This window comes from Bombus bifarius, unplaced genomic scaffold, assembly GCF_011952205.1.
Source record: "Bombus bifarius isolate JDL3187 unplaced genomic scaffold, Bbif_JDL3187 scf7180000008008, whole genome shotgun sequence".
Lineage (NCBI taxonomy): Eukaryota > Metazoa > Arthropoda > Insecta > Hymenoptera > Apidae > Bombus > Bombus bifarius.
In genome coordinates this window covers 5,181,283-5,208,213 of record NW_022884386.1, presented here as the reverse complement: position 1 = coordinate 5,208,213, position 26,931 = coordinate 5,181,283, and the positions used below count along the sequence as shown (strand labels likewise).

General features: G+C 40.8%; 1 protein-coding gene across 1 annotated transcript; it reads right to left on the bottom strand.

Moving 5' to 3' along the window:
- Nucleotides 1–1,310: 1,310 nt before the first annotated feature.
- Nucleotides 1,311–26,076, bottom strand: LOC117206493 (ATP-binding cassette sub-family A member 13). The gene is made up of 49 exons (XM_033445879.1): nucleotides 26,014–26,076; nucleotides 25,692–25,915; nucleotides 25,319–25,461; nucleotides 25,103–25,233; nucleotides 24,624–25,009; nucleotides 24,197–24,511; nucleotides 23,855–24,110; nucleotides 23,578–23,775; nucleotides 23,285–23,499; nucleotides 22,976–23,186; nucleotides 22,406–22,806; nucleotides 22,028–22,310; nucleotides 21,750–21,944; nucleotides 21,463–21,680; nucleotides 21,204–21,388; nucleotides 20,580–21,124; nucleotides 20,123–20,503; nucleotides 19,396–20,043; nucleotides 19,115–19,303; nucleotides 18,958–19,040; nucleotides 18,717–18,879; nucleotides 18,445–18,626; nucleotides 17,715–18,338; nucleotides 17,432–17,562; nucleotides 17,026–17,348; nucleotides 16,767–16,956; nucleotides 16,552–16,692; nucleotides 16,072–16,395; nucleotides 15,430–15,925; nucleotides 15,230–15,350; nucleotides 14,963–15,153; nucleotides 14,763–14,901; nucleotides 14,384–14,591; nucleotides 13,428–13,568; nucleotides 12,335–12,524; nucleotides 11,994–12,188; nucleotides 11,344–11,862; nucleotides 11,095–11,270; nucleotides 10,732–10,996; nucleotides 10,574–10,673; nucleotides 10,340–10,482; nucleotides 10,057–10,257; nucleotides 9,510–9,690; nucleotides 9,322–9,434; nucleotides 8,424–9,249; nucleotides 7,949–8,097; nucleotides 7,485–7,667; nucleotides 5,360–5,603; nucleotides 1,311–1,436 (listed from the first exon to the last, which is right to left on the bottom strand). The coding sequence occupies exons 1-49, from the start codon at nucleotides 26,074–26,076 to the stop codon at nucleotides 1,311–1,313; spliced, it is 12,255 nt and encodes a 4,084-aa protein (XP_033301770.1).
- Between the last annotated feature and the right edge of the window lie 855 nt (nucleotides 26,077–26,931).

Here is a 26,931-nt window from a genome sequence, read left to right as displayed (position 1 = left end):
TGAGTCTCATCGATGAAATGCATCGTTCGCCATTGTTAAAGGCTCTTTCTCTTCTTTTCTGCAATCGCAAGTGTTACCGGTACACGTTTTGATTTGACGTGTTCGAATTTTTTCGCGACTGTATGGTTATAGCCCCGCGTTATCGATAACGACCACTATCAGTGGTTCGATCAATTACGTGGTGCGATAAGGATAGAGATTTCATTTGCAACGTATAAAATGTAGCGTATCGTTTCCGTACGTGCCGATTTTTACTGGTATAATCGATAAATACTCGAATCGCTTTGGGTTAACGTAATAATTACGAAACAGTTTCACCTTGTTTTATCGGTTTTCGCGAATTTTTCAATTATATCTAGCGTAATAAAAAGAACGTGTACTTAAGAGCGATAAGAATCAATTTATGTACTCGAAAGATATCGTTGTTTAACTTTAATTTCATTTTTTTCGCTCCTTATGTTTGACGCCGCGTCGGATAATTTCTATTAATCGAATATTGTGAAACTTGCTTAACAACGACGTTTTTCTTTTCTCTCTCTCTCTCTCTCTCTCTCTCTCTCTCTTTACATTTAATAAGGAACTCTAAACTTGTACACTTAATAACATGGAAAATAGTAAAATCTTATACACATATTATATAATATTTATCTATAATACAATTAATCGTTGCATTAATTAATCTGTATTGGCATACAAGGAAGAGTGCTGACAAATATTATGTATCTGTCGGGTCGTGTGGAAATTTTTCAATAGTTGACCTGATTTCTTCACTTTATGCAACGCGATCCAACTTTATCTCGGATGAAGTAAACACTTATCCGTGAATGCCTCTGTATTCGAACAAGAAGATGATATACATATGTACTAAAATTAAAGCTACGATTATCGTACACGCGGCGATCAATTAACGGCTTATAGAATAATATTAACGCATATAACGTCGATTAAACATCTATTAATTATAGGTAACGCATAACCGGAATAATAAATTTCGCGTAAACATTTCGAATGGAGTAACTTTGTAAAATGTCAAATGTATATAAAAATTTGTATCATACGCGAGTTGTATATATATCTATATATATCGTAACTAATCAATCGTGTGCACTTGTTTGTTGATGCGACAGTCGAAAGCCCTTGCAATACGTCCAACATAGCGCTATTCAACAGAAGTAAAGCTATCACAGAAGTCTCCACGAGATTCACGCGTCGATAAATGAACTACTAAATTGTGTAAAAACACGCATTAAACAGAAATTTAAAATCAATAACGATGTATCGATTGTAGACACGAATGAACTAAAAATCTATCAAAATGTTTCCATATGTATGGTATCCATGTTGGTATAAATATTTGAGATATTGTTGGTACTGCTCTGCGCGTAAACTGATCCATCGATTTCATTGTCCACGTCCTCCGAAAAACTCACGAGCACCTGTGGAAGCAAAACTTTAATTAATTTCTCTTTCTCTCTTTTTCTCTCTCTCTCTCCCTTCTTTCCCTTTTTGCGTTGTATCGCAAAAAAGGCAATTGCCGGAAAAAAATCGAAACATAAATTGATTGGTGAATAAAATAATAGACACAGTACGTAGACGCTATAACGTACGTTCATATATAGCCACTATTTCTCAATTTCCTCGTTGTCATGTGAATTATCGTGACATTTATTGGAAGAGAACTTTTGCTGAAAATTTATCGGCTATTCGATGCCGGCAACCTGATTGTGTCAAATGTATCGTAACGAGTAAATTGACAATTACTGCGAATGAGAACCGTGAAAGTTTCACAAGTCTGTGCACGCTGCTCCCAATGAAAATGCTTAAACTTTCGATCGTTGCGTCGGTATATCGCTGCGATCGTTTATCGCGTCCTCCGCGTCGAGATACCGCGCGCGAGTGAAGGGGAATAAAACAGGAAGACAAGGGACTGGTATGGAATAGAGGAATCGAGGACAGGACGCTTTCCCTTCAACGAGGAACCATAAAAATCTGGAAAGTCTCGCGGAACGAGCCGAGTCTTCGCGGTTTACATACAAGTTCACCCTGGAGAAGCAAGAACTGCATGCCGGTTTCAACTTTTTTGCGGCTAGAATTTGTCTCGCGTTACCGGTTGCTTCGTGAAACATGACGTCGCCATCGGGGGTAACCTGATATCATCGATTCCTTATTTTTGACCATCTTCGACGTTTGAAAATCGCAGCACTAAAATCTGAAGGGACAGGAGTATCTTTTTGTTTTATCTCGAAAAGAATGGAAAAATGTGCATTCATTAAAATCTGGAAAACGTAACTTCTAATGTGCTTTTACTGCAAGCACGGTATATGTACGCGCAGATAAAAATCAATATACACGACGTGTAAATTATTTAAGAAGCTGAAATATCTCACGATTATATAGAACGTTTTAATTAACGAACAAGTCCTGAATATTCGAACGATCGGTGCATGTAGCGATCTTAATTCAGTTAGTTTTCCAAGACACTATATTAAAGGGCGCTGGGAAATCCCGCTGTTTCGCAAACGCCTTTGGCAATGGTACAATTTCGCCGACTAAATTATGCGGGCGGTGTGTTCCTGACTATCGAAACGATCGTTGCTCGAGTTCTCGAAACGCGATAAACACGGTCGACGCTTACTTTCCGCGTCGCCAGCAATTAAATTGCCGCCGTTCGGTCGCCTTTGATAGCGTGCGATTCTTCGTTTCCAGACCAGAATGAATTTACCTTGCTGTGGATCTGGTCAATTCTGGTCTCCAAAGAGATTCCTTTTCAATTTCTTCTTTTTACCAAAGGGAGAAATTCGTTTTCAGATGTGAACGCCAGCCACGAACATAGAAAAATCGGTTAGAATAGGAGCCACGTATTTTCAGGGACCACGAACTCTATGTATATTTATCTCTACGATCTCGTCATGTCGGAGATCAGCCTCGTGATTTACGATCCTATCTTTCTATCGCTTATAAAACGTCGTCGTAATTATCTCGTATTCAAATTCCATTGTTCGTCCATGAACTTCCCTGTTATTCCGATTATTGTTTAATTCAAGCAATTTCAAGTTGCGTCCTTCTCAATTTACGAAAATAAAGAGAAACTGGTAATTACAGTTAAACGGTATTGCGAAGAAGAATGGGGCAATGATATATGAATGAATAAACGGTTCACGCAGAACACTATACAAAATAATGCACGACCCCCTGATTATTAACGATAATAATCTCTCTACGATACCGAATTTATTATTCAAGCGGTTCGTATCGATGGTTGTTTAATTAATATTCTCTCGTTGGATCAACATCGAGTCGAGTCACACTCGGAGTACCAGTTTCTTCTAGTTATCTCCTGCTGATCGTCGATTAGGTAACTCTGTGAGAAAATTGTTGCAACAAAAAGATGAAAAGTAGTCGCTTCTTTCGCGTGTGAAGCAATTAATTAAGTGGTTCAATGGTCCGAATAGAAAGGTCTTTGAAGAATAGGTGGATCGTGCAACCGGTTGCACAGATAACGATTAATTAAGCCAGAAGGTGTTTGAAATTAGTTATTCAGGGTGAATTTTGGGGTTGGCACCAGGGGCAACCGTTTCAGACTAAGAAGGAGCAGTCTCTCAACCGAGTTAATCTCCAGGGATGAGCTTTGTGTACGGGTAAACATAACCGGATCAACAAATCCCGTCATAGCCACGTATATAGACGGTCCTTGGAATCTTATCTCCATTAAGGAGACAGGACGCTGTGGCGCGAGACGCGGACAAACGATGCGAACGTGATTCCATTGAATGGTGGTACGAGGGCCGTGGAATCTCCGCTTATTCCGGCGCCAACCTCGTAATCGCTCAGCTATGAATTATTTAGGCGTAACGTGGATCCCCAAGCGGCGAGAAAAACTTTAGATCGTTTTTCTCTTGCGAATTCGAGGCGTCGGACGACCGTATGGAATTTGAGCCAGTTTGGCCGTATACCAAAATAATCGCGGCGATGGAATAAAAATTTTTAGCGAAGCAGGTAAAACGAGCTACGAGTTCAATGAAACTCGAAACACAAAAGACCCGGCTGAATAGGCCAGAATAAATTCCTAAACGGCGTTAATCACAGCGAACGCTGGCTATGTCCACGAACTTCCGAGATGTAACTTTTTTAATTAGCGTTCAAATTGCGCTTCCTTTATTAACAGGCGCATGCAAATTCTCGACACTTTGCATGAATCTGCCAGGGAATTTTAAGCAAATATCACTGGCCCTCTAATCGACAGAATCCGACGTCGGGAAACAGACAAAGGTAGAATGCAAATTTTCTTCTTTTTTTTCTTTGCCCTTCCTGTATTTCCACCGTGATACGCGTTCCCAACTTTTAATTATATTTCACGCGGTACACTAACCGCGGTGGTTGCGTAATACCTCGGGAAATGAAAAAGACAATCACGAGTCGAGAACATGTAATTCATCTCGAAGGACGGAAACATTGTTTCGCACGACGTGGAAAGTGAACGTCGATCGATCAGAAGAGTCGATTACACGCCGCTGCTTGCCGTTACTTTCAACACAATTCTTCGCTTAAATGAAAAATTCCTCTGTTGCCACCCGGCGAGAAAAAATGGCCAAAGGTTGATAGAAGCTCGCAGAGGAGCATCGGTGTTGCGGCATTAAAATTCTCCCAGCTCGCGAGGAAGATTAAACGGCTGGAAAGTTGCTTCGTTGCGCGTGAATGAAATTGTTTCTGCGGAGAATAATTAATTATGAATAATTCCGTACGATCTCGGACACAGTGGTACAGTCACCGACTTAAAGGCGTAATAAAATATATCAGAAAATGTATAAACAAGCTTACATTGTATGCAGAGGCAAACAATGATACAAGAAAATTGGCTCTTAGCCTGTTAGAAACCACGAAGGAAGGTTGGTGCACGTTGTGCACCAACGTGAACCGTAAGGCGACAAATCCATTAATATTCCTCAGGCTACGTGGTACGTAAACGAGGATCGTCCTTGATCGAACAGCCTGATGGCAGGCAGCGTGCAGGCTGTGCATCATCTGCTCGAGACAAGACTATTGTATAGTGCGCTCAACATTCTCCCAGTATTTCATCGATACGCGTTCGATTCGAAACATCGATAAGCAACTTGTTCCGCGAACTTGAAAGTATTTATCAACTGCTATTCTAGTAATAGAATTCCAAATCGAATTAGTTTAAACGTTGATGCTCCTTTTAATCTTAAGCTCGGGCTTTAACTTTGGTATTAACCTTTATAATTAATGTCGGTATTACCTTTTAGCTGGAAGTGTAATTTAAAACGGCAAAGTAAAACATAATCCTTGAAACACGAAACTATATTTCTCTGGATACGCTTGAAACTTTTATGATACGTACCTGATCCAGCGAACTTTGTGTCAACGTGTAGTCCGTGGCTTTCAGTTCCTCGGCCAACAGTTTCAGCTTGTTAAAGCTGCTGCTCACCAGCATGTCCTGGCTTCGTGGTACCAGCAGACGAGCTGCGCTGGCTTGTCTCGAAGAGACCACAGCCCGCGGGAAATACTTTAGAACGGCTCTCCTTAGATCCGCGGATGAAATCGGTTGCCGGAATCGTAGAAACGCTACGTAACCTTCGCCAAATCTATGAACAAAAGTGCAAACGAACAAGACGATAAATCCGGGGCTAAAGTAAATGATTAAATATTCGAAAGACGTTGTTCGAACGAAACGCACATCGATCACCGATACCGAAGATGCCATTGACGGCAACGAGATCGAAATACCCAAGCTTGTCTTTAACAAACAGGAATAAAGACAAGAAGCAAATGAGACCAAGAGGAATGTACACGGGCGAGATGGAAATAGTCAGGAAAAGCGCCGTAACAAATATTTATTGCACTATGCGAGTTCACCGGCAAGTCCATCTATTTGTATTCATTTATATCGCTATACGTATATCAGCATCGATAAATTATGCCGTGAGAAAGGATAGCTTGCACGTCGACTGTTTCTCTGTACAATAACCGTTTCCGAGTAAGTAAAAAGAGCGAGAATTGCTGGAAGAACTCGATGTGCATCGTAGAACCGATTCGACTCTAATCGTAATTTTCTCAAACAAACAATCTTTTCTTATTACTATTGAGATATGTATAATTTTGTGTACTAGACTAGATTAGCCGCGTAGTAGTGACACACGTATGTGAGTATGAATGTGTGGAAGTATGTGTGTGCGCGGCGTCTCGAAAACCAGATGAATGTAACTGTTCCGTTGGCAGTCTGGTATGGAAGATGGCGAGACGAAGAAAGTGCTGAGACGCGTGCAAATGTATATCGACGAAGATCCTGGAAATCGTTCGTTAAATAAATCCAAAACTATTTTAATATGAATTCTAAGTGTAACCTTAGTGTTGCTTTACTTTTATTTCGGCGATTAAGATCCACAATTCTCAACAATTACCATCAGCCATTAGCTCTTATCTTCGAACGTATCTGAAAAGTATGGCGATTAAACGGCGATTTGAATACGATAACCATATATAAACTGAATACGATAAAAAAAGTTACAACGTACGAGCAACGATATAGAAGCCGAAAATCTGAACGAAATTTCGGCAAGAAGAAGCTGGTTGCAAACAGAAGTTTATAATGTCCTGCGGTAAGTATATATTGCACACGGTATTTCATAGGGGTACACGAGAATATCCTACTGTTTATGCGATGGGCAAAAAATCCGACGGGGACAGGTTCGTTTCTTGCCATCCGACGTTCTCCGGAGAATGTGGATGGATTACCACACCGGGGAATACTGTATAAACGTGGTGTGCACACGTGCACGCGAGATATCGTAAATTCTTTGGCGCTCGATGGCGCGGCGCAAAGAGAAAATAGGAAGGGGATATAAGAGGGACATTTTCGCCGAGTTACTTCCGGAGGCGAAAGGTGCAGCCAGAGCTAAATATTTATGGCGTGCTATGTTATATTCCGAAAAGGAAGTTAAAGGGGTGGCGCACGCGTTACAAGCGAAACAGAGAGAGGTGGTTGGGGGTTCGTGGCACGGTTGGTAATACGACGCAGTATCATTGTAACCGAAACGTAATCTCCGACCGGTTTCGTCGAACGGAAATGAAATTTTATGAAATTCCCGGCGGAGGGAATCGAATGCGCGGAAAATGATGGACGAAATTAAAAATCAATTGACCAAAAGGGAGAAGGCGAGAGGGAATGGCAAATAAATTGTCGCGTTACGGATTTTGTCAGAAAGCTATCCGTGAGATGAAACCAACACGAACGATCCATTAGTTGGAACAACATCATTAAAATACGTCGATCGAAATAAATCCTATCCGGATATTCGAACTTGCATATTCGTCCGGAATGATTGAACATTCTGCTGTAACTGTTAATAGTATATTAATGTCGAATGGAACTTTTAAATCTTGCTGTATGTACAGGGACACGAATATGTGAGCAACGAAACGAAAAGCATTATTCGATTAGTGCAAGTATTTATGCGTGTACCTACTTGTGCTTTAAATGCTGTGGCGTCCCTATACATCTGAGACCAGCCTTGGCAAGAATACCGACTCTATTGCACAGATTTTCACACTCTGCCACGCTGTGCGAAGTTAGAATTACGCAACTTTGATTCTTCGTCATATGCCTAATTGTTTTGGCTACCAGATCTTTCGTTGCAGGATCCATTCCACTAAACATAATTTATATAAGTAGAATTAGACTAGGTAGAATTAGAAGAGAGTAAGATTAGAATAGGTAAATGTAAGGAAAGCAGAATACATAGAATTTATAATGATTATGTTTAATTCTAAAAAATAAGATTATGTAGAAAATCGAAAGCCCCTGGTAGCCAGAAGGCAAATTGTAATAAACGCATACATTCCACTAAACATAGAGAAGTAAGGAAATAAGTGGAATATGAATTTTGTGCTTATTAAAAAGGTGCTCTTAATAAACCGTTTTACGAAATACCTCGTTGGTTCGTCCATAAGAACTACGGGCACCGGAGCCATTACGCTCAGGGCAGTACATAGTTTCCTTTTATTACCTCCGCTGAGACTGCTCACTCTCTTGTGCGCGTATTTCAGAAGATCGAGTCTCTTCAGCGCTGACTCGACCGCCTGAAACAAACAATTTTTCACGGGATAATATTAAATTCCTGCAAAAGGGAGTGGCTTAAAGAAGGTTCTTAAAAGAGCAAGTTCTAAAATTCATCCGCGTGGAATTATTTGTCTTAAAACAAGGTGGAAAAAAGGCAGGAACACGTTGAATTTTCACCTGCTTGCCTCTGTATCGTCTTTACGCTATCTGCTGGAAGTTCGAACGGAAAATAATTAAAAACAAGATCCTTGCGCCAGTGAAGTGACGATGGAAGTTATTCAAAGGTCTCCGAGAAAACTCAGAGTGCGAGAATTGGCCGAGAGTTTGAACATAAATCAACCCTTACCTTGGGAACGTTGCTCAACCCACAAACTTCCCCGTGAATCGTTAGACACTGATGCGGACTAAGAAAACCATCCAAACCGTCGCTCTGAGGACAATAACCGATTTCACCGTTGCACAATGGTCCTGAACCGATTTCCTTGCCTCTCAGTATTATTCTGCCCGCTGTCGGTATAATCTCCGTTGTTAACATGCGAAAAGTGGTACTTTTCCCGGCACCATTCGTTCCCAAAAGACCAAAGCACTTCCCTGCTTGCACTCCAATGCTTAAGTTTTGAACGGCTACATTCGTACCATAAACACTTCTATACTCCTTGCGAAGTTTCACTGTCTGCAAGATATCGTCTGACATGCCACCCTCCACCCTCATTCTTTCCTTCGACACGTCGTCGTCCTCTTGAAACGCTTCGTACGGGCACCTCTGTCTATTCCAATTGGGAAGAAATCGGCACTCGATCATTAAATTCAAAGAGAAAAGAACGGCACCGACGACAGTCAGGAAAACATAATGAAGACCCAATAACTCCCAACCTAAGGGCGACTGATAAGTATCCATGTGGAATTTTTCTAATAATTGAGCCGTGATATCATTCCGTGATATTTGTACTAGAGCATCACCCAGTACATATTGGGGAAAGATGAGTAAGACGTAGTGCAGGATATCTCGTACATCTTCTGTAGTTTTCGTTTTCCCTAGAATGTCGAGTACCAAAATAGTGGCCAGGGAGGCTACGCCTATAAACGTGTTGACGCAAAAAAGGACCATGTTCGACATGCTTGAATCGTCGAAGGCTTTTTCAGTCAAATGTGAAAATGGTAACGCTGCCCACCTACAATTTAATAAATTCGATTAATCAAAATTGAATGAACACAGCAGTAAATTGTATACGATACAAACTTACGCAAAGAGGAACAATAATAAACAAATGCCAGGCAAATTGTCCCTAGCAACGTACGCAGGAAGTCCGAAAATTTCGAAAACCACGACAGCCAAAGCAATGGAGCAGCCAAACACCTAAAAGATTCGAATTCAAATTGCCTTGCAATTTTTCTTCTTTTCATTCTCACGAATGTTTCGTTGATCACTCACGAAGAAATCCCAAATTAATACGGTGATCCAGTAAGTGACAGGATGAACGCCAGCAAGAAACAGGATTCTCTTTTCTTCCGATAATCTTTCCCTCACCAATTCTTTCGACCCTTGAGCAGCTACCAAATTGAACGCGAGCAAAAGTACGAGCGCCACGCCAACATCAGCCACATGCTGCAATCTGAATCGACGTAAATTTCGTACGTTTCGGATCGTTAATATTGAATTAGTTCAGGCGAGAAACGCAACGCGAAATCGTTAAGGAGATTAACAGACAGAAATAGGATTCGAATAATGAAAGCCACGAAATCCGGTTGAAATGTTCAGCGACGCGATTGTATAGGCGCCAGGAGTTAATTAAAAGTAAACGCAACACGCGCAATTTTATTATGCACATTTTCCGCTTCATTTTACCAACATGGTAAGATCAGCGTGGCATGCTAATCTTTTGACCTTAATTGCGTTTGGTTTATCAAAATATAACAGTAAGTGAGAATACGAGTGTTATTTCTTTTTTTTTCATTAATATATGGAAATTGGAACTTACAATGTGGTTCGGTTCAGTTGATCGCTGGATAGCTTTAAGGGATGGTTCAAGGTTGTTAGACGACCTTGAACACCTGATGCTCTTAAGATTGCCTCGTTCAATGCGCTTAAATAAGATGGCAACGCATGGTGACCTTTATTGTTGTACCATACAACAAAGAGTGGTTTGTCGTTAGAATGGAACAATGACCATCCTCCATATCTGCGAAATATCATAATTAAGCAAATATCAATTCGTAAAATTAAATTCTTCGATAGTGAATTTATTTTTCTTTCTGCGGTACCTCTTCTCTATGTATTCTTGATGAGTCGACACTATCCAATCTAGAGTGGGCCTGCCAGGTAATACTTGTAAAAGACCTTCAACGGCTTGGGACACGCCGTGACAAACCTGTTGGCCGTCCTGACATTTACAAGTACCAGTGTCCTAATGAAACAAAAAATATTTGCCGTTGAAGTTTAAATATTCACTTTGCCAGTATACACATGTTTTTAGCGTAATTCTATAAAGGTCATACATTAGGCAATGTTTGCCATGCGCCAGCATAGTCATCCCCGAATCGATCGTGAAGCTGAAGTGATACGTGTTGTAAAAACGAATCGTCACCGTTATCGATGCTAGGAATAAATTTCACGGTTAATATTAACTCCACGTATCAGCAAGCACTTTGCATACCTGTAGAAATAGGTCGGATGTGTGTCATATAATTTCGGCGTAAGAACCAGCGGTGGTTCATCCTCTGATGGAGGCCTGATCAAAGAGAATCCCATAGCAACCGCAACGAACATGGTTGGCAAGAGGAGACCGGCTAAGAATGTCAACCAATCCTTTCTGAAGTGCCATATTCGTTTCTTCAGCAGAGCTTTGATTTGCCTAATAGGGCAGGGATTCAAGGATGGTTCGATATCAATTAGATCAACGTTTTTGGATACCGTAGGACCTGTTACGAATTACATTTAAGAATTAAACTAACAAAATTAACTAATTAGCAAATATCAATAAAAAATATCATCCTATAGTTGACATCGTCTCACGTACCAACGTTACCCATACTAATAACACTATCTTGAATAGGTGTTATAATGGACGAACCGCTCTCTGCCCTAGAACACAGATCTAGAAAAACCCTTTCCAAAGTATCACATTCCAAGGAAAAGTGGGAGTAACCCAGATTTCTGCGACTGTCTTCCAAAATCTTCGCAGCTTGTGCGATACTGAAATATAATTTGTTTCTAAAATCTAATAACAGATAGCATCGACCGATAAAGTTTCGAACAATCAACCTACTTATTATTTAAACCATTCTTCCCTTGGAAAGGCAACGTGACGACCACCTCTGTACTAGAAACTTCATTGGTCACCGCATTAGGCACCACTTCTTCGATCACGCTCTTTAAAGCTTCCACCTTTCTTCTTTCGATCGAATTAACATTTTCTTCACGATCGGCAGAAGGGAACGTTACGAGAAGTCTGTATCCACGACCGTGCATCATTTTCAGGGATAACGGAGATCCCGTGCAAAGTATCCTTCCCTTATGCATCACGACGACGGTGTCACTGAGTATGTCAGCTTCGTCCAGATGATGAGTCGATAGAATGACGGTTCTGCCGATCCTGTGTTGATCGATTAGACGCCAGATCCTACGTCTCGCGGCTGGATCCACTCCGGCGCCTGGTTCATCGAGGATCACCAGCTTCGGTGAGCCTAGAAATGCTAAAGCCACGCAAAGCCGTCTCTTTGTGCCGCCAGAGAGCCGGTATACTGGTTCGTGCTCTTGTCTGCCTAGTTCCAAAGAGGTCAACATCCTACGAGAACACATGGCTTGATAACAACAGTTGAAATCCAAGGAGATTAAAGATAATCGAAACGGAAAAGGAGTTAGCATCTCGAAGGAGTCGACGGTGAATGAGGATTTATTAATAATGTATATACTAACTCGTTCACGCTTCGTTGCATATCTACATCGTCAGGATGTTTTAGTTTCGCGTAAAACATTAAATGTTCTCTGGGTGTCAAAGTACCGATAAGTACGTTATCTTGAGGGCAGACCCCTATGTCAGGCTTGCAACCCTCTTCACCGTTCAAACAGATCTCACCCGTGGTCGGAGCCAGCATCCCCGTCAGCATCTTACTGAAAAGAAAGTACACCCTTGAATAACGAGAATGAATTCAAATACCCGCCGCTTACGAATGAAATTATCAAAATCCCTTTAGTCGATGTTAAAGAAGATAAAGCAGAAAAGATTTTTGTTAGAAGAAATCGTGTTATTCACGTACATAATGGTGGTTTTTCCAGCGCCATTTCTTCCAAGGAGGCTCGTCACCTCACCCTCGTTAAGTTTCAAATTAAAGTCATCCACTGCTAAGACCTCACCCTGGTCTGTGTTGTAGATCTTCTTGACATTTTCAAATCTTACTCCTGTTTGTTTCTCGCTGACTGTCAAGTTACTCGCGTCGCTCTCTTCGTCTGTATTCCATGCAATATAAAGAACACGTATTTTTAATAGGAATCGACAGTGATTTCTTAAGCAAGCTCTCTTATCTTTTATACAGCTTTACCTAATCCTAGGAAAAGCAGATTAAAATATTCATCGAATAAAGCAGATGCTTCCCGCAAAATATAACTTTTCTCTCGACTTCTTTAGATTTCTATTATTTAAAAAAAAAAAAAAAAAGAAAAAGAAAACAAATCATATTACCTATCGTGAATAGAAGCGAATTCTCTAACTCATGCATCGCATGCAGTATCAGCATGCAATCTATACGTCAGTCACCGAAGAAGTATATACAGAAACGCGAAACTTGTACAAGACGCGAATATCTGATATCGTTGCATAGTCGGACGGTTTGCGTGGAACTCAAGCAAACATGTGCATAGGTAAACTATCAAGAAGAATTCCTACCGAAACACCCGTTCCATGATGCATCCGAACTGCAACATTGAATAGATTAAGCATTCACGTGTGAATTCCCACTCTCATGGAAGTAGCAACAAACATTTACATATTCAGTGCAAACCAAATATTCGAATAGCTCTTTCCCGTGCAAATTTTACGAAATAGACGGATGGTACCGCGTTTATGCAGATTAGATTACGTTTCACCTTTGGTGTTCTCGCGATATCAAACGATTTAGTAATTTTCCCAAATATCCGTATCGAGCGAATATTCTCGAGTGGGATAAAAAGGTATGCAAGAATAAGACAAAGCCATGAGATAAATGACAATCGAAATATACACAACTGAATATTTGAATAATGCGAACGAAGCTCGAGTGGAATGTAAGAGCACAACGTAACATAGCAAAAGCGAGAAAGAAAAAGAAAAGCTGAAATATCGTGCAAGAGCGAAAGAGCGAGCAAGTGCGATACCTTGGTAAGTGGCTGAAGGGTGGAGAACGTCGTTAGTGAAATAGAGGTTGTTGACGAAGGCGAGGTAACTTGGTCTGCCATAGAGAGAACGTTTATCGGCCCACCATAAGCTACGGGACCTCAAATCGTGAAAGCCCCTGCCTGGAAAATTATTCGCCAATGCTCGTCCGTTTCCAGAAACTCACCAGGTCATCGAACTTCTCTCGGGGACACGCACCGTCTTTTCTTTTCTTTGCGAATGTTTACCGCATCTCGAGACCGCCCTCCTGGCGTTTCTCTTTGCAGCATCAGTGGCGATTATATGGGGGAGGAGGGAAGGTTTTGGTGAAATCTGTGCGCAAATTTGCGACGATGCGAACGAGAGGTGCGTGTAAACGTGTAGAATTCGTAACAATATTCTTTTCGTCGTTTCATTGTGAACACATGGAGGATGTCACTAACGAAACGAAGTAGCATCGTGCATGTTGAATAGATATTTTCAAAAATATTCTATTACATCTAATAACATCGAATAATATTATAACGATGTTATGTTTAACCTTAATGATACCATCCTTGTGTTCTTTTTCCATGTTTTCTTCTTCTATGTTTAGTAATGGTTATAGACAATAGAGTAATAAATAAAAGGGGTACACAGACAGGATACATAGAAATATTGAATAAATTCGCGACATTGCATGCACCAGAGATCCCAAGTGGTCTCTCGAAATCTTCGGAACAAATATCATGTTAGAAAGTTATTTGGATAACGTTGTTGCGTGTAGTTGTATAGATCCAACAAATTTTTCAATACGATAAAAAAAAAGGAAATAAATAAATGTAAGAAAGTAGAACAAGTTGTAGTAGACTCTAAGCTGGTGACACCTCCACCGAACGATGAAAGATCGATTCTACAAAGTTCTAAAAGTTCACGTGAGTTCCGTTTAGAGAGGCGAAGAAGTTTAACAAGTTTCTACCTGAATTCGTATATCTGGCGACGAGATAACCGATTAAGGCATAAAGGCAGCCGTCGAAGGCGATCATTAGGAGCACCCAACCCAAAGACATCGAATCGCCGGGGCTAGATTCCTCCCACATCGCGCTCCAAGTTAGTCCGATGCCTTGAACTTCCTTCCTGGCCGCGTACAAGCAACCGTAACAAAAGCTGGTCGACATGCTGAGACACTAAGGAGAAAGGCGTTGATAAATCGTTCTCTTTGCTCGCAGAATGTGCACGGCATTAACATAATTTTATAGGAAATGGTGGTTTTATCGTGAAACCTAACACGGACGCATCGTTCGAACGTGTTATTTGTCACGGAAATGCTATTGCTACGCTAGGTGGCGATAACTTACGATGAGAAGCTTATACCCGAGACCAATAACGGCCTCCATAGCAATGACAATGACGTATGGCATGAATGTCAGCAAGAACATAACCACGGTAGTGATCGCGGCTAGACTCGCTGAGCTGCACATCGTTGAAATCATGTAACTGAAAATTTGTTTTAGTAGAATAAAGTACGTTGATGATCAATTAATTTGATAAAACTTACCAGAAGGTTACGATAGAGAACGCGTAATCGACCATCATGATTAAAATTAAAGAAGCATCAGATTTTGGTAAAATTTTTCCGGCAAGCAGAACTGTTGCGATAGAGAACAACACGATTAAGAGTTCTATAAATGTCGTAATGAACCAGGCGACAGTGTTTCTCCAAGGTTTCAATCCCATTACGCTCATTACCTAGAAACGGAACTATGGAATTAACTAATGCCATTAGTTAACTGAAATGTTAATGTTGCGATATTTCCCCTGTTACCATTGCATTTTGAGATTCCCTTTCCCACACAACATGCCTGACAGCTGCTCCAACACACATCATTAGCGCAAAAAAGAAACAAACTTGAATACCTTGAGACTCGTAGAGAGTTGTTTGAAAGCTACGTGATACATAAAATGATTATTATTATTATTAAAATTGTTTGTAAGTATAAAAGAAGGGCAAGAGATTATACACACGGTACATCTTTCCAACAAGGATATGGCATCTGTTGCGTCATAGTTTTCCAATCCTGATCTTTCTGAGTTTTCGTTCTTATAATTGCTCGATCGATAGAGTCCTGGAGCTGTACGAATCCTCTCATATATCTCAGGTGTTCTATAAAACTGCTCTCCGGACCAGGAATCCAAAATTGATTTTTTAATCTCTTCGTGGACTGCACGTAGTCCACATCCATTCGAATTTTGTACACTATATTATCGGGCAATTCATGCTGCAAAGATCTGCTAGATCTCTTTGGGGCTTTATCCAAAAAGACAACACCAGCTAAAAATTCTCGCGTTTCCATCAGAACCCGTGCTTTCGCTTCCATTTCCTCCTCGGACCGAAATCCTCTTATTCGATCTACGAGCACGCACTCCAATAAATCATTCAACATACCAACCATCGTTATCAAACGTTTGGATCTCTTAAGTCGCCACGAAACCTCGCTGAGATCCATATCGGTGAAATCCCCTGGAAGAGGATGAAACATTTTAGAAAAGGCACGTTCGCGTCTTTGTTTTGAAAAAGATGGAGCGAACCGATTTATTCTATTAAAGAAATCTGAATAATCCAAGAATACATAGTTGTTTGTTTTACCTTTTCCTAGGACAACTTACCGCCTTCGAAATTGCTTCCGCCAAATGATCTAATGGCGATTTTTATAACATCTGAGGACATTATGTCTCGAAGCTCCCTTAAACTGTCGCTCATTTCGGTAAGATTCGCCAATGAGATTAAAGTTTTCTCGAAACTGTTCATCAATACGCCGAAGTGTTCCATTTCCACGAATGTTTTATTTGCTAATGTCATTACATTGTTGATTACTGTGGTATTGGGAGCATAAAGTATTTTACCACGTAGTAGAGGTTTCACGTAAGACCATATAATTTTCCCGCCTCCCATGGCCACAACACCTTTGTAGGTGTTTCTGCAAAATTCAGCTGAACAGAACAAAATTCGAAATTTCAATGTTTTAATTTATAATTGTCAATTTTCAAGTTCGAAAGTGCAAAAATTCAGAGGTACAAATTTTCAGTTAACTGGTGAAAAATTTCAAATTCAAAATTAATATCTGTCGTTTGGTCGATTACACATACTGGGTAAAGAATCGAGCTCAGCCTTATCGAAATCTTTGCTATTATCCTCGATCTTCGAGATGATTTTGTACAAATCACCGTTATCAGAGACCATCGGTTGCCCGCACAGCATCTCGCTAGAATCTTGAAGGAACTTGGAAGCTACGAAATGCATTTGAATATTTATTAAATACGCAAATTGCGTTAATTTAATTCCAAAATTTTGCATAACTTACTGGAGACTGTCTGATCCGGTTCTTGCGCATCTGTTTCCAAGGCTTGCGCCGTTGGCATTCGAGAGGAAAGTTTGTCTTTGAAGAATGGCAATAACTCTGCGGCCACTCCAAGATTATTCAGTACCATTTTTCCCTCTGTTTCCGTCAAATTTGCGTTGGCCAATATATTTTTCACGTTCGCGCTCATAAGCTAAAATAACGAACTAGATTAAACTCGAAATTTTTTATCGTCAATGTTTATTCATACGATTATACTCACAGTCTTAAAAATATAATCGAAATTTAAATTTTTAATCAACGTTATGGTCACGTTCTGTGTCTGCGAATCCTCGAACTGGCAGATAGCGGAGCTGACTTCTTCGGCGGTGATTCGACTGCTATTAAAATTCAACATTTCACTGAGTTTCGTCGGGGAGCAAATGATTTCCTTCAAACTGAGAGCTCTTCTTTCTTTCATGAAAACAGAAATCATATCTATCTTTGCTTGGCTCAGCATCAACGCTACATTATTGGAAATTCCGATCTTATCCACCAAATATGACTTTACCACATCCCAGTTGTCGAACATATCTCTGATAACGTCTGAAAATAAAAATATCGTCGCACCACCGAATCGAACGTCACAAGGCATTTCTTTCGAGAGGAAACACGCAATGAGATCATACATTTCATATCGAGCAACCCTAAATTCTTGAAGATATCCATCGACTGAAACGCCACGATTATTCGATAAACGTCGTCCATCACGTATTGATCCTCGATGAACGGCTTAATATCTTCCGCTATCTCCTTCATTCTAAAAAAAAAAGGAAACGACATAACAGAACCTTTATACGATGTCGGATTAAAAGTGAACGTCAATATTCGAAAACTGAAGCAAGTTTCAAACAACTTCGGTCACTCAATGTCTCGCGTCCAATCTCATTTCTACGATCAAGACATTCTTACCCGTCGAAAAGCTTGTCCACCGTCTTATCCTTTAGGATATTAACCACCCCGTCGACGATATCAGGAACTCCTAAGACGCTCGAGACATCCTGGAAGTCTATTTTACTGGCGACGTCGAGCAGATTGCCGCTCTCTCCGATAACGATGGACAAGTGCCTCAGGATCTCCTTCAGCCACGTTAAATTCCACGTGGCGTCCATTTGCCACTGTTTCAGCTCGCGATAGATCCGATCTAGATCCAGACTTACGGACAATCGATCGGCGATCTCCATCAACGTGTGGTAACCTAACGCTTTTTGATCATACTGGAACACTTTTCCTGCTTTCTTTGAGCTCAGATAGTTGTACAAAACCGTCCGATTCCGACATTCTAACTTAGTCCGACAAAGAGACCCGTTTCTGTCGTTCAGCAACGCGTTCACGTTAATCATCGCCCCTGGCAAAAACGCCTCTACGTCATCGACGTCCGACGCCTTTACCACATCGCGCACGGGCTTCCAGATCGGAACGTACTTCTCCGCCATTTTGGACAACGTTTCGATGTTCTTGTGATTCCGGCCCGTGTCCAGGATGAACACGTTTTTCTGCAGGGAGTCCAACACACCGAGAACCATGGTCACATACCTTAAATGAAACTTGTTTTTATTATCACGTCGCGTAAAAAGAACGATCGATGCGTAAGACACTTATCAATTAATCTAAGGGATACAGATATATCTCGAATGCTTACAGTCCGGGTCTAGAATAAGCGGGACGTCCTACGAATCTATGAAAACACTCGTTGATCTCGTCGCTGTAAGTCTTGTTTTGAAAATTCATTAGAATCTCGGCGATATGATAGAATGTGCCTTCCAAAGTTGTCAGAAATTCGTTTCTATTTCGTTTGACGTTTAGATACTTGTAATTCTTTATCTAATAGGAGAAATTTCAAATTATATGGATATGTTTGAAATTAATTAGTTGAATCGTGATCGTAGAGTTATAAATAAAATAAAGCATTACCATACTAGCAGTTTTATTCCAATAGAAATCATGCATTAATATATCGTGAATCTGCGATATGTTCAATTGAGTCAACTGACATAAGAGTTTCGCGTAGAGTTGATGGTTCAGCAGCTGAGAATTCAGAATTTCAAGGGGGAACGTGACGCACCAGGAGCAGTCTCTGAAAGAAAGTTTCCTAATAAGCGGCTGCAGCGTTATAAACAAATTCCGCAAATGCTAACAAGGAACCGTAGCTTACTCGGTATTCCCAGCGGAATTTAAAATGTTCCTAGCGGTCGTGAAGAGCTTTTTCACCACCAAGTGAGCGAGCGCTTTCAGGTCCTGAAGGATAATTTTCTTCGTAAAATCCCTGACGCTTAGATAAACGACAATTTCATTGAAATTTTAGCGCTTACCTCCTTTTTATAAAGCGTCAAAAAATCCTCGAAGGTGCCTTCCTTGAAGGAAATCCACCATGCTGGAACCTTCGGGTCCTTGAAACCTTCCGAAGCAGCTCGAATTATCGTCGATTCGATATGTTGCAATTTTTCCAAAAGATAAATCTCGTCGTAGTTTCCCGACCAATTTCTTGCTATTCGACCTTCCTGTAAACGTCCGCAAGTTTTAACAACGTCACGCGGCTAGCAACGTCATCATCAACGTTGTGAAAGTTGTATAGTCTAGTCGAACGTTGTACCTCGTACTTGACATCAAGGGGCAATATATCGATCAAAGTCAGTCGTCCATCGGCGAGAACGATCTTTTGGCAAAAGTTGGTAATGCTTGACAAGAGGACCTTCTTCCGCACGAAGCTGGGCACAATCAAATATTTGTCGATGTCGCAAGGGTGTAGCTTGCCAAACGAGAGTTTCTCCACGAAATCGTTCAATCTCTCTGACTTCACGAAAGTGTCAACACCGGTGACGATGAGATTCGGCAGGTCTTCTATTAGAGTTAAGATAGGTTTCACCCTTGAATTCTCGTAGAGGATCCGAAGCTTTTGCCAAATATCCCCGCCGGCCAGTAGCTCGATCGTAGCGTCTAGAAGCTGATACCCTCGGGCCAATTTCGCCAGCGAATCTGTCGATCCGTTTAATTTCGTAGGATTTTCGTTTTTCGCATATTTCATGTACCTCTCTATCCAGATTTGACCAGCTTTGCCAATGACAGACCAGGTGTCGTTCGATAAATTCCTCCAGGTCGTCGCATTGAAAATTTTCGAGTTTATAACGTAATCAGACTTTTGTTCTGCGTGAAAGCGTAACGCTGTATCCAACAGTTTGGTAACGGAGGCGCTTAAGTGTGTTGATTTTGACATGGTAGTTGTTTGACCGGTCACAAAAGACTGTTGAGCATTCATGGTATTAGAGGTAATAACAAAAACGATATATTCAGTGCTATTTCTATGATTTGGCTCTACTTACGTAGTATTCTGCACTGGTGACACCTTTCAGTAATTGGTCGGGATCGAAAGAACATATTTCTTTTATGAATCGAGTTCTGTTCGGAGTGGACCAATAGTTCGAGTTAAATCGAAAGCTGCACATGGTTTTCCTTACATCCTCGTACGACATGAAAACATTTGTCGGCGAATTGAGCGTACTAAGCGTAACCACTAAAGCGATCGTTTCTTCAGGATGATTGTCGAGGATCTTCAACAACTGGCGTGCATCGCCATTTTCAACGAAATCCCAAATATTTAAATGGTTATTTTGTGTCTTGATATTTTTTATCGCGTTCGTGATATGATTCAAACCTTCGGCAACACCCTCTATAAAGATTCTGTAGTTGCTCCTTTCCAACTTCTAAAACGTCATATTAATCAGAAAAATATTAACGAACTTCTGAAAACTTGAATACTTAACGAAACAATTGATTCACCTTCTGGCTATTGGTCTCCGTATCATAAAATTCGAGAACATACTTGAACTTCTGAAGAGTAGTTGAAACATAAGACATGGAAAATGGCACCTCGATTTCTATCTTCTTCTCCTTTATATCCTCCATCAACCTCAAAACTTCAAACGCGAAATCGTATATGTCACCTATTACCGTGATCATGGAAGATCGATATCTGTTAACAGGTTGCGTCCATACATTAGCCTCGACCATGTACAGATCAGTGTAAGCGTTGAAGTTATCAGGATCAAGGTCACAGGTGAAATTCTTCAAGGTTCTATATTCCTCGGGAGTAAAGCCAACAACAGAATCTGACCACCATTCGAATAATCGAGAACAAGTGATATCAGTATCTGGTGAATTGAATATGCGATCACCGACATTTGAATTCATCAATCCATTGACCAATGTGACCATAACGTACGATAGCTTATTGTAATAAATCGAGATGGGTGATTTATCGTCGAATCCCAACAACGGAAATAAATTCAGTTTTATAGAATTTTCCGAAGGCTCTAACAATACAGCTGGAAACCAAGAACAAATTTTAGTAACTTTGTGAAAACAAAAGACTCGCAACAATTTTACAGACTATTTGCTACTTACCATTGCGCAGAATGTTAGTTGCGGTCTGTATCATTTTCTGAACAGAATGTGAGACAAATTTTACTAGGACGAGAATGCGATTCTCGATGGAGATTGTCGGATTCCAGAGATTGCTAGCCGAAAGATTACTTTGAAAGGCCATCACTGTCTTGTCTAATTCGTAATCAACGTATTCAAGGGTGTTTCTAAATCATAAATACATAAAAAATATATTCTCCTGCGAGCTTCTTTGATACTAATCGGCAATAATGACTCTCACTTGGCATCGTTCTTCATATCCGGCCACCTCTTATCAAATATGTTTTTAACTTCCGGCACGAGAGACGTCCAATGCTCCCAGAAATGCGGTTGTTCCGCCAGGATAACCTGTGTGGCGTCGTTAACCAAATCATCGAGCTTCTTAGCCTGCCGGCGGAATGTTATGTAACCCAAGGTCCAATTGAAAGGCGGAGATTGAACAATTTTATCGTGCTGCAACTGACATATATTTCGTTGAGTATCACCAAACGTTAAGTGAAAAGAATAAATTCTAAATAAATAACATACGATCTTCCTTGTCTTCGCGAACACGGGATGCTCGTTCCATTCCTGAATAAACAAAGCTGGATTACATGATATTCTCTCGATCTCTCTGATTATTTCGCGAGTGCCTTCTCGCATCTCCATGGCAGATCCGGCGCTCTCGTTTCGTACGCAAGGCCAATGTTCTTCTCGCGATTTGTAATCATCGAGAACGGATATCTGGCGAAAAAAACACGTATTTTCAAGAATTTTTAAACGAAATTTCGGTTCGAAATATAAAATGCTCGAATTATATAGCTTACAAGATGAATCGGTTTCATAGTTATGATGTCAACGACATCGAGGATCAAAGGAGATAAATTTCGTAGAATGGCGTTTAAAAGAATTTCCGTCTGCGGCATGTCCTGCAACAGCTCGGAGAGCTTCGCTCTATACTCGTTCTTCTGAATTTGATCAACGATCTTCTCGATATACTCAAAGATCACCGAGGACGCCCAGGCAATCGCGTGCGTCTCCTTCCATACTCCTTTCGACGAGAAAAGAGAGCTCTCCATCAATTTGAAGAACTTGCAGATCAAACCTACGCTGCAGAAAGATGTAACGTGTCACCAAAGTAAATATCTGCCATTTAAAAAGGTAATGAAAAAGGAAAGAGAACGTTATTTTTGTTGCTTGCGTACCTCATCTCGAAAACATCTTTGGCGCCAATATCGATGCTCCAGGATGTTTCAAAAGCCTTCCTCGCCTTTTCTAATCTAGTCATGTCGTAATCTGGATCTTCTTGATGGACCAGAGTATCAATGTATCGATAAATCTCGATCGTTTGCGTGTTAAAGTCTGTCCAATTGAACGGTTCTTTCATTGAATTGAAATGAATGGTATTGCCATAACGAACTTCGTCCATTTGCTCGATATTCGACATGTCAATTTCCAAGTCCATTTGTACGGATTTCGAGATATGACAAATCAACGCCTTCAGCACTGTCTCGTTCGAGTCTTTTGGAAAATTTAGTAAATCCGGCGGATCTGGATTCGTACAGTAGATATCGGTAAAATTGTCATATTCTAGAATTTGTAAAGCCTGTAAAATAGAAGAATAGTTCCTTTTTCTGTAAACAAACTATGCTGATATAGCGTGTATACTTTTGCGTGTGAATGGTAGGTCTCGCTGTAACCGTTCTTCCGCAACATTTCCTCGCTACCGGAAGAAATGTCGATTTTATGAAAGAGTTACGCGATTGTTTACCAACCTTATCCTTATCCGTTACGGTCAAGTAGAACGATTCGACCAGCTCCATTTTCCTCTGCCTAAATTCATCGATCCAGCTCGTAGGATCCTTCTTCAAGTTATACAAAATTATCTTCGCGAGTATGTTCATCTTCTTCAGATCAGGCTCGATAATAATATAAGTCACGCTACGAGAGCCGACCATTTTCGCTATGCTCAAATGGATCGCCAGACTATAGAGAAACAAAGTAAAAGTCGAGTAAATAATTTTTACAGGATGTTCTCTTCTCGGGTGTAAGAGGTCGAAGAAATATCTAATGGCGCCACTCACAGGTTCAATCTTCCTTGAGATCGAGTTTCTTCGAAAGCTTCATACCATCTTTCGTCAAATTTGAATACGGACCAGTCGGGGTCTGGCCTTTTTGGCGATGTCAAGTACGATATCAACTCCTTTGTGTTGCCGACTAGCGAAGTTAGATTCGATTTCTCGACGCTGACCACCTTGTGCAATGCCATATTGAACACCGTGAATAAAGAGTCGCTCACCTAACAACGTCACCCCCGGATTATGAGAACACGTTTCGAGAATCGTCCACGTCAATACAAGCGAAACACAATGCTTACTATGCTTTCAAAGTTCCGAAACTCGAAACTTTCGTACACGTCCCAGATAAACTTCTTTCCGGCATCGCTGCACAATAGTTCCTTGACGTGTCTAGCTTCGTTTTTGCCGTCTATGAAAAGCTCAAAAATTTCGTTCAGAGTCCCCTCCTGACAAAAGAAGTCGTCGGGACTTGTGCGTTCAACTGCATCCACGAATTTCTGCAACATACGCAAGAATCGTTTCGTGCGTTCTACAAGCGTGGAAGGTTATACAAAAATAATTAAAACGCTTGCCAACCTCAACGAAGTCCAGTCTGGAGAATGATTTAACGAGTTTTCGATAAAAATTTGGATCGACGTTCGTTAGCAATTTTTGCACCGTGTCTTTGTGATTTATGGAAATATCGTAAATTCTGTACTGAACGTCCTCGTGAATAATGGCAGCATGGTGTAACATTCTGACGATCGTTTGCATGAAGGACAAAATGTAACTCAACGTGGCTAGGATGTTATCCGATAAAAAATCTCTGAGTCCGTCTAGAATTTCAGCTGGTCTATTAAAAAAAAAAAAATCATTTCACAACACATACGTAGATACATTAAAAAGAAAAATACTGTGTAAGTAATGGAAAAATCTCACAGCTGAATTTCGTCCTGGTGGCCGTCCAAAATCTTTTGCATCAATTTCGCGCCATCGTGCAGAATGGCGATACTCAGATCTAGAATTTGAGTAAGATTGTCGGGATTCGCCATGTTTCCGTACACAAATCGTGCTGTGCTGGACAAACGTTGCACTATCGCGAAAAGGCTGTCGGAGGAGTCGATAGTTTGATCCTCCACCATCCGTTTCGCTAGATCCAGTAACTTTTGCAATCTCAAGAACGTTCGACGGACGGTCGCCCAATCACGCTCCATCGAGAACACCGGATCCAAAACTTGCAGCGATTTATTCACGCTGCGATTAGATTCGAGAATATATTTCTTTTACTTCCTATTTATTTATTTTGTAATCTTTACTCGTTCGAAAAAGATTCATTTGAAATTAAAATTCGACCGAAGCTACTCACAAAGTTAGGTCAATTTCTTTGAATGTGACGTTCTTGAACACCATTATCATCTTTGGTACCCATTGACGTAACTTTAGGTACTGCGGAACGAACTTCTTCGTGGTTTGGAGGTCCAGAATCGTTTCGACCGCTTTCCTTAGGTCGTCGAAAAAATCATAATCGCGAAACTTGGCCATTACACGGTCTATCATTTCCAGCAAACCGGAGAAATCAAGGTGCTTGGACAGACTCTCGAGCATGTTGGGTATCATCGCCGAATCGATGTCACAGAGAATCTTGGAAATCTCCAAGTAGTTCTGCTCGTTAGGTAGAATCAGATACTTCTTCAAAATTTCCGGAGAACAAATCGCGCCGTCGATATTAGACGAACCGAACGCCTCGATAAGCTGAAAATCGGTCCAATAAAAGTTGAAAACAATTGCATCGGGATGAATTGATCGATGAGTTCAGTTTGTCTGGCTTAATAATACGATACTGACGTATAGTAACTTTATGGACGAGTTAAACAGTTCGTCGATCAATCCGCTTCGCGCGTACGGCATCTGAACCCTAAGAAGATTCTTGATTTCCTCGTGGTTGTTGAACAGATCGCCCAATCGAATACCACGATCTAGTTTGACAAATTCAATACTCGATGCAAATTCCTGAATACCCACGATAGTAAATGAGGTGTTGAGCAACTCGTGCATACGTACCGAACAGCGCTTTGATTTCTGGTCTAGTGAGTATCTGCGCCATTGATTTTAGAAGCTGGATGCTGTTCGGTAACGTGCTGATAGCGGAAAGAATCGTTTCGTTGCCGAGCATCGGCTGCAATTCTACCACTAACGGACCTAGACTGTTGTAAAAATAAATCTTCTTTACATGCTTCTATCGAAATGAAATAAGTGAACGGACTTAAGAATCATTTGGTGCCGCTTCGACTTTCGCTATTTTACTTTAACGATTCACAGAGTTATTTAAATCAATGTTTAAAATAGTATCGAGTCGTTAGACGTTATAAACGGTTACAATGATTAAAAAGAGAAAATGTTTAGGAAAGAAAATTCTGTAACTCGCTGAACTAACGTGGCATTTTTGTAAGAAGGAACTTCTTCGTATTCCGATAGAGGATCACAGGGATTTCCCACGCTGCAAATGAAACTTTGAACGAATGGCAGCAACCCATCCTGCGGCATAGACCTCGCAGGAAATTGGCAAGTTGGATAATACTTCGGATCTACATTGTCGCGAATCGTGTATAGGATCATGAACACGACCACAGGCCATACGAATACCAGAGCCAATATACCCTATAAACATTGAAGTTTGTGCATGTATTTTACATATCGTTTCGCTGCTTGTAACTTCGTGTAAATCTCAAATTATGTAACTTTATAATTATAATTACCGGTTGACGTTTTCGGACGATGTAATTCTTCCACAAGAGGAGCCCAATTTGGTCGACCCTCATCGCGAGAGCAGTTTAGATCTGCAAAATGAATCGTCAAAATACTTTACTGTTTATCAATGCTTTCAATTCTTCGGAATATTTTGTCCCTCGGATGACTCCGGTTTTTATCTTCTCCGCTGCGGAGTCTTACACAGCCACACACCGAAGTATTCGTAGCTCTATTATCTATAACACTTGCACGAGTGTTTCGTTCCGGAATTCGACGCTACTCGCTTTGTTCACCTAACAAGAAAACCGAGATTCGTCAAACAGCTCTTTCGGTTACGTAGTTGACTTTCGTGGAGATTTCGAAAATGTCGGTGGAGAAGGATCGATGGTTGGATACATTGGAAAAGCGAGTCGCGATCCATAAATCAAGATTGAACAGGCGAAACCGATCGCTGATATATCGCGTAGGGCAGAACAAATATTTGAAGAGCGTAACAAGCGCGTCTGTCGATACATCGACAACCGGAAATGCGCTTCACTCTGTCGCGTGCTGCTCCGGGATCCATTGCGGAGAAACGGAACAATGAACCGTGCGGATTGCTTTTCGTACGAAAAACGAAGTCGATCATTCGTACGTGTCGTATCAACGTATGGATATCATAGTTGCACCTTTATTTCTGGCCGAAATAACCAATTGAAAGTGAACAAGCTTGGAGCGTTTGATGTATTCTAATTTCCAGTGAATAAATTATGGCTGAATATTAAATGAGAATTTAATGCGTGTCGCTTGGAAACGCACGAAATAATCTCCAGCTTTGACATCGAAGCTTCTAAATTTGATTTGAACCCGTTATTATCATTAATATGTACGCGCCAGCGTGTTCTCGTTTGTACGCTGTTCATTTTGTAGGTACATAATAGGTGCAT